At 42.9% G+C, this 16793-nt stretch overlaps 1 protein-coding gene across 2 annotated transcripts in view; it reads left to right on the top strand.

The window, feature by feature from the left end:
- Tango6 (transport and golgi organization 6) overlaps window positions 1-16793 on the top strand; it is a 180905-nt gene that overhangs the window by 74035 nt on the left and 90077 nt on the right. For both annotated transcript variants that reach the window (XM_071667770.1, XM_071667771.1), the window contains exon 4: window positions 3171-3365. In XM_071667770.1, the coding sequence (XP_071523871.1) occupies window positions 3171-3365 (195 nt within the window). The remainder of the gene's footprint in view (window positions 1-3170; window positions 3366-16793) is intronic.

Here is a 16793-nt window from a genome sequence, read left to right as displayed (position 1 = left end):
ACCCCAGACGCTTCACATGCCCTGATTCAATCCACTGACAGCACGTCAACCCCGGTATACCACATCGATCCAATGCACTCTCTTCCTTGCCCTCCTTTCACCCTCCTGCATGTTCAGGCCCCGATCACACAAAATCTTACTCACTCCATCTTTCCACTCCAATTTGGTCTCCCACTTCTCCTCGTTCCCTCCACCTCCGACACATATATCCTCTTGGTCAATCTTTCCTCACTCATTCTCTCCATGAGCCCAAACCATTTCAAAACACCCTCTTCTGCTCTCTCAACCACGCTCTTTTTATTTCCACACATCTCTCTTACCTTTACGTTACTTACTCGATCAAACCACCTCACACCACACATTGTCCTCAAACACCTCATTTCCAGCACATCCATCCTCCTGCGCACAACTCTATCCATAGCCCATGCCTCGCAACCATACAACATTGTTGGAACCACTATTCCTTCAAACATACCCATTTTTGCTTTCCGAGGTAATGTTCTCAACTTCCACACATTCTTCAAGGCTCCCAGGATTTTCGCCCCCTCCCCCACCCTATGATCCACTTCCGCTTCCATGGTTCCATCCGCTGCCAGATCCACTCCCAGATATCTAAAACACTTTACTTCCTCCAGTTTTTGTCCATCCAAACTTACCTCCCAATTGACTTGACCCTCAACCCTACTGTACCTAATAACCTTGCTCTTATTCACATTTACTCTTAACTTTCTTCTTTCACACACTTTACCAAACTCAGTCACCAGCTTCTGCAGTTTCTCACATGAATCAGCCACCAGCGCTGTATCATCAGCGAACAACAACTGACTCACTTCCCAAGCTCTCTCATCCACAACAGACTTCATACTTGCCCCTCTTTCCAAAACTCTTGCATTCACCTCCCTAACAACCCCATCCATAAACAAATTAAACAACCATGGAGACATCACACACCCCTGCCGCAAACCTACATTCACTGAGAACCAATCACTTTCCTCTCTTCCTACACGTACACATGCCTTACATCCTTGATAAAAACTTTTCACTACTTCTAACAACTTGCCTCCCACACCATATATTCTTAATACCTTCCACAGAGTATCTCTATCAACTCTATCATATGCCTTCTCCAGATCCATAAATGCTACATACAAATCCATTTGCTTTTCTAAGTATTTCTCACATACATTCTTCAAAGCAAACACCTGTTCCACACATCCTCTACCACTTCTGAAACCACACTGCTCTTCCCCAATCTGATGCTCTGTACATGCCTTCACCCTCTCAACCAATACCCTCCCATATAATTTACCAGGAATACTCAACAAACTTATACCTCTGTAATTTGAGCACTCACTCTTATCCCCTTTGCCTTTGTACAATGGCACTATGCACGCATTCCGCCAATCCTCAGGCTCCTCACTATGAGTCATACATACATTAAATAACCTTACCAACCAGTCAATAATACAGTCACCCCCTTTTTTAATAAATTCCACTGCAATACCATCCAAACCTGCTGCCTTATATATATATATATATATTATTTTTTTTTTTATTATACTTTGTCGCTGTCTCCCGCGTTTGCGAGGTAGCGCAAGGAAACAGACGAAAGAAATGGCCCCCCCCCATACACATGTATATACATACGTCCACACACGCAAATATACATACCTACACAGCTTTCCATGGTTTACCCCAGACGCTTCACATGCCTTGCTTCAATCCACTGACAGCACGTCAATCCCGGTATACCACATCGCTCCAATTCACTCTATTCCTTGCCCTCCTTTCACCCTCCTGCATGTTCAGGCCCCGATCACACAAAATCTTTTTCACTCCATCTTTCCACCTCCAATTTGGTCTCCCTCTTCTCCTTGTTCCCTCCACCTCCGACACATATATCCTCTTGGTCAATCTTTCCTCACTCATCCTCTCCATGTGCCCAAACCACTTCAAAACACCCTCTTCTGCTCTCTCAACCACGCTCTTTTTATTTCCACACATCTCTCTTACCCTTACGTTACTCACTCGATCAAACCACCTCACACCACACATTGTCCTCAAACATCTCATTTCCAGCACATCCATCCTTCTGCGCACAACTCTATCCATAGCCCACGCCTCGCAACCATACAACATTGTTGGAACCACTATTCCTTCAAACATACCCATTTTTGCTTTCCGAGATAATGTTCTCGACTTCCACACATTCTTCAAGGCCCCCCGGATTTTCGCCCCCTCCCCCAACCTATGATCCACTTCCGCTTCCATGGTTCCATCCGCTGCCAGATCCACTCCCAGATATCTAAAACACTTCACTTCCTCCAGTTTTTCTCCATTCAAACTCACCTCCCAATTGACTTGACCCTCAACCCTACTGTACCTAATAACCTTGCTCTTATTCACATTTACTCTTAACTTTCTTCTTCCACACACTTTTCCAAACTCAGTCACCAGCTTCTGCAGTTTCTCACATGAATCAGCCACCAGCGCTGTATCATCAGCGAACAACAACTGACTCACTTCCCAAGCTCTCTCATCCCCAACAGACTTCATACTTGCCCCTCTTTCCAAAACTCTTGCATTTACCTCCCTAACAACCCCATCCATAAACAAATTAAACAACCATGGAGACATCACACACCCCTGCCGCAAACCTACATTCACTGAGAACCAATCACTTTCCTCTCTTCCTACACGTACACATGCCTTACATCCTCGATAAAAACTTTTCACTGCTTCTAACAACTTGCCTCCCACACCATATATTCTTAATACCTTCCACAGAGCATCTCTATCAACTCTATCATATGCCTTCTCCAGATCCATAAATGCTACATACAAATCCATTTGCTTTTCTAAGTATTTCTCACATACATTCTTCAAAGCAAACACCTGATCCACACATCCTCTACCACTTCTGAAACCACACTGCTCTTCCCCAATCTGATGCTCTGTACATGCCTTCACCCTCTCCATCAATACCCTCCCATATAATTTACCAGGAATACTCAACAAACTTATACCTCTGTAATTTGAGCACTCACTCTTATCCCCTTAGAGATATAGAGAGGTAAATAGAATGTTGGTCATTAGTACATGTGTTAGATGTAAAGTTGCCTGTTCCACACTAATACTTTATCAGTAACACACATTTTGGCTCATTTCAGGTGGCTGTGGATGCTCTCAGAGTTGCCATGTATACATCAATATTGGGTTGCCTGGATGCTGAAGCTTCTCTGTATGTCAAGATAACATTAGCCAGGACCAAGTTTGTGTTAGGTCCAGACTTAGTGGTTGTTCCACAAAGTTGCCAACATGATCTTCTCGCAGCCATCATGAAGATTATTTTACCTGTTATGAGGGTACAGTATAGAATTGTTTCAACACTGCTAACATTGTGTAGAAATGAGTGTCAGGTTGTTTTGATTTGATTATACTCCTAAATGTCCATTGCAATAAAGTTGAGAGGTTTAGTGAATAGGTTTCTGTCACTCTCTATTTAATGTATTCCCTGAGTGCTGTAGAAGGCAACTAAAGAGGGCAGGAGTGGGAGGGCTGGAACCCCTCCCGTTCTTGTATTTCAATTTCTAAAAGAGGAAACAAAAGAAGGAGCCACGAGGGTAGTGCTTATCCTCCTCGAAAGGCTCAGACTGGGGTGTCTGAATGTGTGTGCATGTAACCAAGATAAGAAGACAGGAGAGATAGGTTGCATGTTTGAGGAAAGAAGCCTAGATGTCTGCTCTGAGCGAAGCAAAGCTCAAGGGTAAAGGGGAAGAAGGAGTTGTGGGAATGTGTGACAGACCTCCAGTTTGGTCTCCCACTTCTTGTTCCCTCCACCTCTGACACATATATCCTCTTTGTCAATCTTTCCTCACTAATTCTCTTCATGTGATCAAACCATTTTAATAAACCCTCTTCTGCTCTCTCAACCACACTCTTTTTATTACCACATATCTCTCTTACCCTTTCATTACTTACTCAATTAAACCACCTCACACCACATATTGTCCTCACACATCTCATTTCTAACACATCCACCCTCCTCCGCACAACCTTATATATATATAGCCCATGCCCCACAACTGTATAACGTTGTTGGAACCTCTATTCCTTCAAACAAACCCATTTCTACTTTCTGAAACAATGTTCTTTCCTTCCACACATTCTTCAATGCTCCCAGAGCCTTCGCCCCATCCCCCACCCTGTGACTCACTTCCGCTTCCATGGTTCCATCCGCTACTAAATCCACTCCCTTATATCTAAAACACTTCACTTCCTCCCATTTTTCTTCATTCAGACTTACCTCCCAGTTGACTTGTCCCTCAACCCTATTGAACCTAATGACCTTGCTCTTATTCACATTTACTCTCAGCTTTCTTCCAAACACTTTACTAAACTCAGTCACCAACTTCTGCAGTTTCTCACCCAAATCAGCCAGCAGTGCCATATCATCAGCGAACAACAACTCACTCACTTCCCAAGCTCTCTCATCCACAACAGACTGCATACTTGCCTCTCTCTCCAAGACTCTTGCATTCACCTCCCTAACAACCCCATCCATAAACAAATTAAACAACCATGGAGACATCACACACCCCTGCCACAAACCGACCTTCACTGAGAATCACTTTCCTCTCCTCCTGTTTGTACACATGCCTTACATCCTTGATAATAACTTTACACTACTTCTAGCAACTTACCTCCCACACCATATACTCTTAATACCTTCCACAAAGCATCTCTATCAACTTTATTATATGCCCTCCTCCAGATCCATAGATGTTACATACAAATCCATCAGTTTTTCTAAGTATTTCTCGCATTCATCCTTCAAAGCAAACACCTGATCTACACATCCTCTACCACTTCTGAAACTACACTGCTCTTCGTCAATCTGATGCAATGTACATACCTTTACCCTCTCAATCAGTACACTCTCATATAATTTCCCAGAAATGCTCAAGAAACTTATACCTCTGTAATTTGAACACTCACCTTTATCCCCTTTGTATTTGTACAATGGCACTATGCATGCATTCTGCCAATTCTCAGGCACTTCACCATGAACCATACATACATTTAATATCCTTACCAACCAGTCAACAACATGCCCACTCCCTTTTTTGATAAATTCCACTGCAATACCATCCAAAGCTGCCACCTTGCTGGCTTTCATCTTCCCAGTGATTTCACTTCCTCTTTATTGTTTACCAAACCATTCTCCCTGACCCTCTCACTACACACGCCACCTCGACCACAACACCTAATATCTGCCACTCTATCATCAAACACATTCAACAAACCTTATAATTCCTCACTCCTTCTCCTCCTCACTTCACCACTACTTGTTATTATATCTCCATTAGCCCCCTTCACCGATGTTTCAATTTGCTCTCTTGTCTTACACACTTTATTTGCCTCCTTTCAAAACATCTTTTTATTTTCCCAAGATTTTAATGATACTGTTTACCCCAACTCTCATTTGCCCTCTTTTTCATCTCTTGCACCTTTCTCTTGACCTCCTCCTGCTTTCTTTTATACACCTCCCAGTGATTCGCTCTGTTTTCCCTGGGGATGGATGAGAAACAATACTTCCCACGTTTTCCCTGCATGTCGAAGAAGGTGACTAAAAGGGGAGTGAGTGGGGGGCTGGAAATCCTCTCCTTCCATTTTTTATTTTCATTACATTACACATGACAGCTAGAGACTGAGTGTGAACGAATATGGCCTTTTTTGTCTTTTCCTGGCACTACATCGCTGAAGGGGAGGATGCTATTTCTTGTGTGGTGGGAAATGGATGAAGGCAAACTTTTCATTTCCAACACATCCACCCTTCTCCACACAACCCTATCTATAGCCCATGCCTTGTAACCATATAACATGGTTGGGACCACTATTCCTTCAAACATACCCATTTTTGTTCTCCGAGATAATGTTCTCGCCTACCACACATTCTTCAATGCTCCCAGAACCTTCGCCCCCTCCCCCACCCTGTGACTCACTTCTGCCTCCATGGTTCCATCTGCTGCTAAATCCACTCCTGGATATCTAAAACACTTCACTTCCTCCAGTTTACCTCCATTCGTACTTACCTCCCAATTTATTTGTCCCTCAAGCCTACTGAACCTAATAACCTTGCTCTTATTTACATTTACTCTCAGCTTTCTTCCTTCACACACATTACCAAACTCAGTCACCAACTTCTGCAGTTTCTCACCCAAGTCAGCCACCAGCGCTGTATCATCAGCAAACAACAACTGACTCACTCCCAAGCCCTCTCATCCACAACAGACTGCATACTTGCCCCTCTCTCCACAACTCCTGCATTCACCTCCCTAATCACCCTATCCATAAACAAATTAAACAACCATGGAGACATCACGCACCCCTGCCGCAGACCGACATTCATTGGGAACCAATCATTTTTTTCTTTTCCTAGTCATACACATACCTTACATCCTTGATAAAACTTTTCACTGCTTCTAGCAACTTACCTCCCACAACCAATCACTTTTTTCTCTTCCTACTCATACACATACCTTACATCCTTGATAAAACTTTTCCCTGCTTCTAGCAACTTACCTCCCACACCATATACTCTTAATACCTTCCACAAAGCATCTCTATCAACCCTATCATATACCTTCTCCAGGTCCATAGATGCTACATACAAATCCATCTGTTTTTCTAAGTATTTCTCATACATTCTTCAAAGGAAACACCTGATCCACACATCCTCTACCACTTCTAAAACCACACTTCTCTTCGTCATTCTGATGCAGTGTACTTGCCTTTACCCCTCTCAATTAATACCCTCCCACAGAATTTCCCAGGAATACTCAAGAAACTTATACCTCTGTAATTTGAACATTCAACTTTATCCCCTTTGCCTTTGTACAATGGCAGTACGCATGCATTCTGCCAATCCTCAGGCACTTTACCATGAACCATACTTTTTTTTTTTTTTGTCGCTGTTTCCTGCGTTTGCGAGGTAGCGCAAGGAAACAGACGAAAGAAACGGCCCAACCCACCCCCATACACATGTATATACATACGTCCACACACGCAAATATACATACCTACACAGCTTTCCATGGTTTACCCCAGTCGCTTCACATGCCCTGATTCAATCCATTGACAGCACGTCAACCCCGGTATACCACATCGATCCAATGCACTCTATTCCTTGCCCGCCTTTCACCCTCCTGCATGTTCAGGCCCCGATCACACAATCTTTTTCACTCCATCTTTCCACCTCCAATTTGGTCTCCCACTTCTCCTCGTTCCCTCCACCTCTGACACGTATATCCTCTTGGTCAATCTTTCCTCACTCATTCTCTCCATGTGCCCAAACCATTTCAAAACACCCTCTTCTGCTCTCTCAACCACGCTCTTTTTATTTCCACACATCTCTCTTACCCTTATGTTACTTACTCGATCAAACCACCTCACACCACACATTGTCCTCAAACATCTCATTTCCAGCACATACATCCTCCTGCGCACAACTCTATCCATAGCCCACGCCTCGCAACCATACAACATTGTTGGAACCACTATTCCTTCAAACATACCCATTTTTGCTTTCCGAGATAATGTTCTCGACTTCCACACATTCTTCAAGGCTCCCAGGATTTTCGCCCCCTCCCCCACCCTATGATCCACTTCCACTTCCATGGTTCCATCCGCTGCCAGATCCACTCCCAGATATCTAAAACACTCTACTTCCTCCAGTTTTTCTCCATTCAAACTTACCTCCCAATTGACTTGACCCTCAACCCTACTGTACCTAATAATTACCTTGCTCTTATTCACATTTACTCTTAACTTTCTTCTTTCACACACTTTACCAAACTCAGTCACCAGCTTCTGCAGTTTCTCACATGAATCAGCCACCAGCGCTGTATCATCAGCGAAAAACAACTGACTCACTTCCCAAGCTCTCTCATCCACAACAGACTTCATACTTGCCCCTCTTTCCAAAACTCTTGCATTCACCTCCCTAACAACCCCATCCATAAACAAATTAAACAACCATGGAGACATCACACACCCCTGCCGCAAACCTACATTCACTGAGAACCAATCACTTTCCTCTCTTCCTACACGTACACATGCCTTACATCTTTGATAAAAACTTTTCACTGCTTCTAACAACTTGCCTCCCGCACCATATATTCTTAATACCTTCCACAGAGCATCTCTATCAACTCTATCATATGCCTTCTCCAGATCCATAAATGCTACATACAAATCCATTTGCTTTTCTAAGTATTTCTCACATACATTCTTCAAAGCAAACACCTGATCCACACATCCTCTACCACTTCTGAAACCACACTGCTCTTCCCTAATCTGATGCTCTGTACATGCCTTCACCCTCTCCATCAATACCCTCCCGTATAATTTACCAGGAATACTCAACAAACTTATACCTCTGTAATTTGAGCACTCACTCTTATCCCCTTTGCCTGTGTACAGTGGCACTATGCACGCATTCTGCCAATCCTCAGGCACCTCACCATGAGTCATACATACATTAAATAACCTTGCCAACCAGTCAATAATACAGTCACCCCCTTTTTTAATAAATTCCACTGCAATACCATCCAAACCTGCTGCCTTGCCGGCTTTCATCTTCCGCAAAGCTTTTACTACCTCTTCTCTGTTTACCAAATCATTTTCCCTAACGATCTCACTTTGCACACCCCCTCGACCAAAACACCCTATATCTGCCACTCTATCATCAAACGCATTCAACAAACCTTCAAAATACTCACTCCATCTCCTTCTCACATCACCACTACTTGTTATCACCTCCCCATTTGCGCCCTTCACTGAAGTTTCCATTTGCTCCCTTGTCTTACGCACTTTATTTACCTCCTTCCAGAGCATCTTTTTATTCTCCCTAAAATTTAATGATACTCTCTCACCCCAACTCTCATTTGCCGTCTTTTTCACCTCTTGCACCTTTCTCTTGACCTCCTGTCTCTTTCTTTTATACATCTCCCATACATACATTGAATATCCTTACCAACCAATCAACATCACAGTCACCCCCCTTTTTTTTTTTTTTAGATTCCACTGCAGTACCATTCAAACTTGCTGCCTTGCCAGCTTTCATCTTCCACAAAGCTTTCACTCTCTTTTCTCTGTTTACCAAACCATTCTCCCTAACCCTCTCACTTCGCACACCACCTAGACCAAAACACCTTATATCTGCCACTCTATCATCAAACACATACAACAAACCTTAAAGATAATCACTCCATCTCCTTGTAACTTCACCACTACTTGTTATTATCTCCCCATTAGCCCCCTTCACCGATGTTCCCATTTGTTCTCTTGTCTTACGCACTTTATTTACCTCCTTCCAACACATCTTTTTATTCTCCCTAAAATCAATTATATTCTCTCACCCCAACTCTCATTTGTCCTTTTTTTCACCCCCCTGCACCTTTCTCCCAACCCCCTGCTGCCCTCCTTCATACATCTCCCACTCATTTGCACCTCTTCCCTGCAAGAATTATCCAAATTCCTCTCTCCTCTCCCTCACCAACAACCTCACTTCCCCACCCCACCACTCAATACTCTTTCTTATCTGCCCACCTCCCACCTTTCTCATGCCACAAGCATCTTTTGTGAAAGCCATCGCTTCTTCCCTAAATACATCCCATTCCTCCCCCACTCCCCTTACATTATTTGCTCTCACCTTTTGAAATTCTTCACTCTCTCCTGGTACATCCTCACACAAGTCTCCTTTCCAAGCTCACTTAATCTCACCATGCGCTTTACCCTAACATTCTCCCCTCCCTTCTGAATACCTCTACAAATCCTCACCCTCATCTCCACAAGACAATGATCAGACATACCTCCACTTGCCCCTCCCAGCACATTAACATCCAAAAGTCTCTCTTTCACACACCTATCAAGTAACACAATCCAATAATGCTCTCTGGCCATCTCTCCTACTTACATACATTTACTTATGTATATCTCTCTTATTATACCAGGTATTCCCAATCACCAGTCCTTTTTCAGCACTCAAATCACCTCCCTAACCACCCTATCCATAAGCAAATTAAACAACAACCATGGAGACATCATGCACCCCTGCTGCAAACCTACATTCACTGGGAACCAATCACTCTCCTTTCTTCCTACTAGTGCACATGCCTTACATCCTTGATAAAAACTTTTCACTGCTTCTATCAACTTACTTCCCACACCATATACTCTTAATACCTTCCTCAAAGCATCTCTATCAACCCTATCATATGCCTTCTCCAGATCCATAAATGCTGCATACAAATCCATCTGTTTTTCTAAGTATTTCTCATGTATATTCATCAAAGGAAGCACCTGATCCACACATCCTCTACCACTTCTGAAACCACACTGCTGATGCTCTGTACATGCCTTTACCCTTTCAATCAATACCCTCCCATATGATTTCCCAGGAATACTCAAGAAACTTATACCTCTGTAATTTGAACACTCACCTCTATACCATTTGCCTTTGTACAATGGCACTATGCATGCATTCTGCCAATCCTCAAGCACTTCACCATGAACCATACATAGAGTGAATATCCTTACCCACCAATCAACAACACAGTCACCCCCTTCTTTAATAAATTCCACATCAGTACCATCCAAACCCTCTGCCTTGCCGGCTTTTATCTTTCGCAAAGCTTTCACTACCTCTTCTCTGTTCACCAAACCATTCTCCCCGACCCTCTCACTTTGCTCACCACCTTGACCAAAACACCCTATATCTGCCACTCTATCATCAAACACATTCAGCATACTTTCAAAATACTCACTCCATCTCCTTTTCACCTCACCACTACTTGTTATTATCTCCCCATTTGCCCCCTTCACTGATGTTCCCATTTGTTCTCTTGTCTTACACACTTTATTTACCTCCTTCCAAAACATCTTTTTATTCTTCCTGAAATTTAATGATACTCTCTCACCCCAACTCTCATTTGCCCTCTTTTTCACCTCTTGCACTTTTCTCTTAACCTCCTGCTGCTTTCTTTTATACATCTCCCAGTCATTTGCACTACATCCCTACGAAAATTGCCCAAACACCTCTCTCTTCTCTTTCACTAACAATCTTACTTCTCTATCCTACAGTTCACCCTTTCTAATCTGCCCACCTCCCACCTTCCTCATGCCACAAGCATCTTTTGTGCAACCCATCACTCCTTCCCTAAATACATCCCATTCCTCCCCCAGTCCCCTTGCTTCATTTGCTCTCACCTTTTGCCATTCTGCACTCGATCTCTCTTGGTATTTCCTTATGTAAATCTCCTTTCTAAGCTCACTTACTCTCACCGCTCTCTGCTGCCCAACATTTTCTCTTCTTTTCTGAAAACCTCTACAAATCTTCACCTTTGCCTTAGTGATCACACATCCCTCCATCTGCCCCTTTCAGCACATTAACATCCAACAGTCTCTTTTACACACTTATCAATTAACACATAATCCAATAATGCCCTCTGGCTATCTCTCCTTCTCACATATGTATACTTATGTATTTCTCTCTTTTTAAACCAGGTTTTCCCAATCATCAGTCCTTTTGCAGCACACAAATCCACAAGCTCTTCACCATTTCCATTTACAACATTTATTTATATACTTTGTCGCTTTCTTCCATGTTAGCAAGGTAGCGCAAGGAAACAGACAAAAGAATGGCCCAACCCACCCACATAAAAATGTATATACATACACGACCACACACGCACATATACACACCTATACATCTCAACGTATACATATATATACACACAGACATATACATATATACACGTGTACATAATTCATATTGTCTGCCCAGATTCATTCCTGTCGCCACCAGGCCACACATGAATTGACATCCCCCTCCCCCCACATGTACATGAGGTAGCACTAGGAAAAGACAATTTGGTCTCCCACTTCTCGTTCCCTCCACTCCTGACGCATATATCCTCACTCATTCTCTCCATGTGACCAAACCATTTCAAAACACCCTCTTCTGCTCTCTCAACCACACTCTTTTTATTACCACACATCTCTTACCTTTTCATTACTTACTTGATCAAACCACCTCACACCACATATAGTCCTCAGACATCTCATTTCCAGCACATCAACCCTCCTCAGCACAACTCTATCTATAGCCAATGCCTCGTAACCATATAACATTGTTGGAACCACTATTCCTTCAAACATACCCATTTTTGCTTTCCAAGATAACGTTCTCGACTTCCACACATTCTTCAATGCTCCCAGAACTTTCGCCCCTTCCCCCACCCTATGATTCACTTCCGCTTCCATGGGTCCATCTGCTGCCAAATCCACTCCCAGATATCTAAAACGCTTCACTTCCTCCAGTTTTTGTCCATTCAAACTTACCTCCCAATTGACTTGTCCCTCAATCCTACTGTACCTAATAACCTTGCTCTTATTCACATTTACTCTCAACTTTCTTCTTTCACACGCTTTACCAAACTCAGTCACCAGCTTCTGCAGTTTCTCACCCGAATAAGCCACCAGCGCTGTATCATCAGTGAACAACAACTGACTCACTTCCCAAGCTCTCTCTCATCCACAACAGACTGCATACTTGCTCCACTTTCCAAAACTCTTGCATTCACCTCCCTAACAACCCCATCCATAAACATTTAACAACCATGGAGACATCATGCACCCTTAACGCAAGCCAACATTGACTGAGAACCAATCACTTTCCTCTCTTCCTACATGTACACATGCCTCGCATCCTTGATAAGAACTTTTCACTGCTTCAAACAACTTGCCTCCCACACCATATATTCATAACACCTTCCACAGAGCATCTCTATCAACTCTATCATATGCCTTCTCCAGATCCATAAATGCTACATACAAATCCATTTGCTTTTCTAAGTATTTCTCACATACATTCTTCAAAGCAAACACCTGATCCAAACATCCTCTACCACTTCTGAAACCACACTGCTCTTCCCCAATCTGATGCTCTGTACATGCCTTCACCCACTCAATCAGTACCCTCCCATATGATTTCCCAGAAATACTCAACAATTCACCCACTCAATCAATACCCTCTCATATGATTTCCCTGGAATACTCAACAAACTTATGTCTCTGTCATTTGAGCAATCACTTTTATCCCCTTTGCCTTTGTACATTGGTGCTATGCAAGTATTCTGCCAATCCTCAGGCACGTCACCATGAGTCATACATACATTAGATAACCTTACCAACCAGTCAGTAATTCAATCACCCCCTTTTTTAATAAATTCCACTGCAATACCATCCAAACCCGCTGCCTTGCCGACTTTCATCTTCCGCAAAGCTTTTACTACCTCTTCTCTGTTTACCAAATCATTCTCCCTAACCCTCTCACTTTGCACACCACCTCGACCAAAACACCCTATATTTATCACTCTATCATCTAACACATTCAACACACCTTCAAAATACTCACTCCATCTCCTTCTCACATCACCACTACTTGTTATCACCTCCCCATTAGCCCCCTTCACTGATCTTCCCATTTGTTCCCTGGTCTCATGCACTTTATTTACCTTCTTCCAAAATATCTTTTTATTTATTCATTTTTATTTTACTTTGTCGCTGTCTCCCGTGTTAGTGAGGTAGTACAAGGAAAGAGACGAAAGAATGGCCCAACCCCCCCATATACACATGTATATACATACATGTCCACACACGCAAATATACATACCTATACATCTCAACGTATACATATTTATACACACACAGACATATACCTATATACACATGTACATAACTCATACTGTCTGCCTTTATTCATTCCCATTGTCGCCCCACCACACATGATAAAACAACCCCCTCCCCCCACATGTGTGTGAGGTAGTGCTAGGAAAAGACAACAAAGGCCACATTCGTTCACATTCAGTCTCTAGCTGTCATGTATAATGCTCTGAAACCACAGCTCCCTTTCCACATCCAGGCCCCACAGAACTTTCCATGGTTTACCCCAGACGCTTCACATGCCCTGGTTCAATCCATTGACAGCACGTTGACCCCGGTATACCATGTCATTCCAATTCACTCTATTCCTTGCATGCCTTTCACCCTCCTGCATGTTCAGGCCCCAATCAATCAAAATCTTTTTCACTCCATCTTTCCACTTCCAATTTGGTCTCCCACTTCTCCTCGCTCCCTCCACCTCTGACACATATATCCTCTTGGTCAGTCTTTCCTCACTCATTCTCTCCATGTGACCAAACCATTTCAAAACACCCTCTTCTACTCTCTCAACCACATTCTTTTTATTACCACACATCTCTCTTACCCTTTTATTACTTACTCGATCAAACCACCTCACACCACATATTGTCCTCAAACATCTCATTTCCAGCACATCTACCCTTCTACGCACTACTCTGTCTGTAGTGTCTATAGCCCATGCCTCGCAACCATACAACATTGTTGGAACCACTATTCCTTCAAACATACCCATTTTTGCTTTCCGAAATAATGTTCTCAACTTACACACATTCTTCAACGCTCCCAGAACTTTAGCTCCCTCCCCCACCCTATGATTCACTTCCGCTTTCATGGTTCCATCTGCTGCCAAATCCACTCCCAGACATCTAAAACACTTCACTTCCTCCAGTTTTTCTCCATTCAAACTTACCTCCCAATTGACTTGTTCCTCTACCCTACTGTACCTAATAACCATGCTCTTATTCACATTTACTCTCAATTTTCTTCTTTCGCACACTTTACCAAACTCAGTCACCAGCTTCTGCAGTTTCTCACCCGAATCAGCCACCAGCGCTGTATCATCAGCGAACAACTGACTCACTTCCCAAGCTCTCTCATCCACAACAGACTGCATACTTGCCCCTCTTTCCAAAACTCTTGCATTTACCTCCATAACAACCCCATCCATAAACAGATTAAACAACCATGGAGACATCACACACCCCTGCCGCAAACCTACATTCACTGAGAACCAATCATTTTCCTCTCTTCCTACATGTACACATGCCTTACATCCTTGATAAAAACTTTTCACTGCTTCTAACAATTTGCCTCCCACACCATATATGCTTAATACCTTCCACAGAGCATCTCTATCAACTTTATCATATGCCTTCTCCAGATCCATAAATGCTACATACATATCCATTTCCTTTTCTAAGTATTTCTCACATACATTCTTCAAAGCAAACACCTGATCCACACATCCTCTACCACTTCTGAAACCACATTGCTCTTCCCCAATCTGATGCCTTCACCCTCTCAATCAATACCCTCCCATATGATTTCCCAGGAATACTCAACAAACTTATACCTCTGTAATTTGAGCACTCACTTTTATCCCCTTTGCCTTTGTACAGTGGCACTATGCAAGCATTCTGCCAATCCTCAGGCACCTCACCATGAGTCATACATACATTAAATAACCTTACCAACCAGTCAACAATACAGTCACCCTCTTTTTTGATAAATTCCACTGCAAAACCATCCAAATCCACTGCCTGCTGGCTTTCATCTTCCGCAAAGCTTTTACTACCTCTTCCCTGTTTACCAAATCATTCTCCCTAACCCTCTCACTTTGCACACCACCTCGACCAAAACACCCTATATCTGCCACTCTGTCATCAAACACATTCAACAAACCTTCAAAATACTCACTCCATCTCCTTCTCACATCACCACTACTTGTTATCACCTCCTCATTAGCCCCTTTCACTGAAGTTCCCATTTATTTCCTTGTCTTATGCACTTTATTTACCTCCATCCAAAACATCTTTTTTATTTATTATTTATTTTATTTTGCTTTGTCACTGTCTCCCGTGTTAGCGAGGTAACGCAAGGAAACAGACGAAAGAATGGCCCAACCCTCCCACATACACATGTATATACATACACGTCCACAGAGGTGGGCAGATTAGAAAGGGTAGTGAGTGGTGGGATGAAGATGTAAGATTTTTAGTGAAAGAGAAGAGAGAGGCATTTGGATGATTTATGCGGGGAAGTAATGCAAATGAGTGGGAGATATATAAAAGAAAGAGGCAGGTCAAGAGAAAGGTGCAAGAGGTGAAAAAGAGGGCAAATGAGAGTTGGGGTGAGAGAGTATCATTAAATCTGAGGGAGAATAAAAAGATGTTTTGGAAGGAGGTAATTAAAGTGCATAAGACAAGGGAACATATGGGAACTTCAGTGAAGGGGACTAATGGGGAGGTGATAACAAGTAGTGGTGATGTGAGAAGGAGATGGAGTAAGTATTTTGAAGGTTTGTTGAATGTGTTTGATGATAGAGTGGCAGATATAGGGTGTTTTGGTCAAGGTGGTGTGCAAAGTGAGAGGGTTGGGGAAAATGATTTGGTAAACAGAGAAGAGGTAGTAAAAGCTTTGCGGAAGATGAAAGCTGGCAAGGCAGCGGGTTTGGATGGTATTGCAGTGGAATTTATTAAAAAGGGGGTGACTGTATTGTTGACTGGTTGGTAAGGTTATTTGATGTATGTATGACTCATGGTGAGGTGCCTGAGGATTGGCAGAATGCTTGCATAGTGCCATTGTACAAAGGCAAAGAGGACAAAGTTGAGTGCTCAAATTACAGAGGTATAAGTTTGTTGAGTATTCGTGGGAAATTATATGGGAGGGTATTGATTGAGAGGGTGAAGGCATGTACAGAGTATCAGATTGGGGAAGAGCAGTGTGGTTTCAGAAGTGGTAGAGGATGTGTGGATCAGGTGTTTTCTTTGAAGAATGTATGTGAGAAATACTTAGAAAAGCAAATG

Source organism: Panulirus ornatus, chromosome 12 (assembly GCF_036320965.1).
Source record: "Panulirus ornatus isolate Po-2019 chromosome 12, ASM3632096v1, whole genome shotgun sequence".
Classification (NCBI taxonomy): domain Eukaryota; kingdom Metazoa; phylum Arthropoda; class Malacostraca; order Decapoda; family Palinuridae; genus Panulirus; species Panulirus ornatus.
This window is presented reverse-complemented; position numbering and strand designations above follow the sequence as displayed.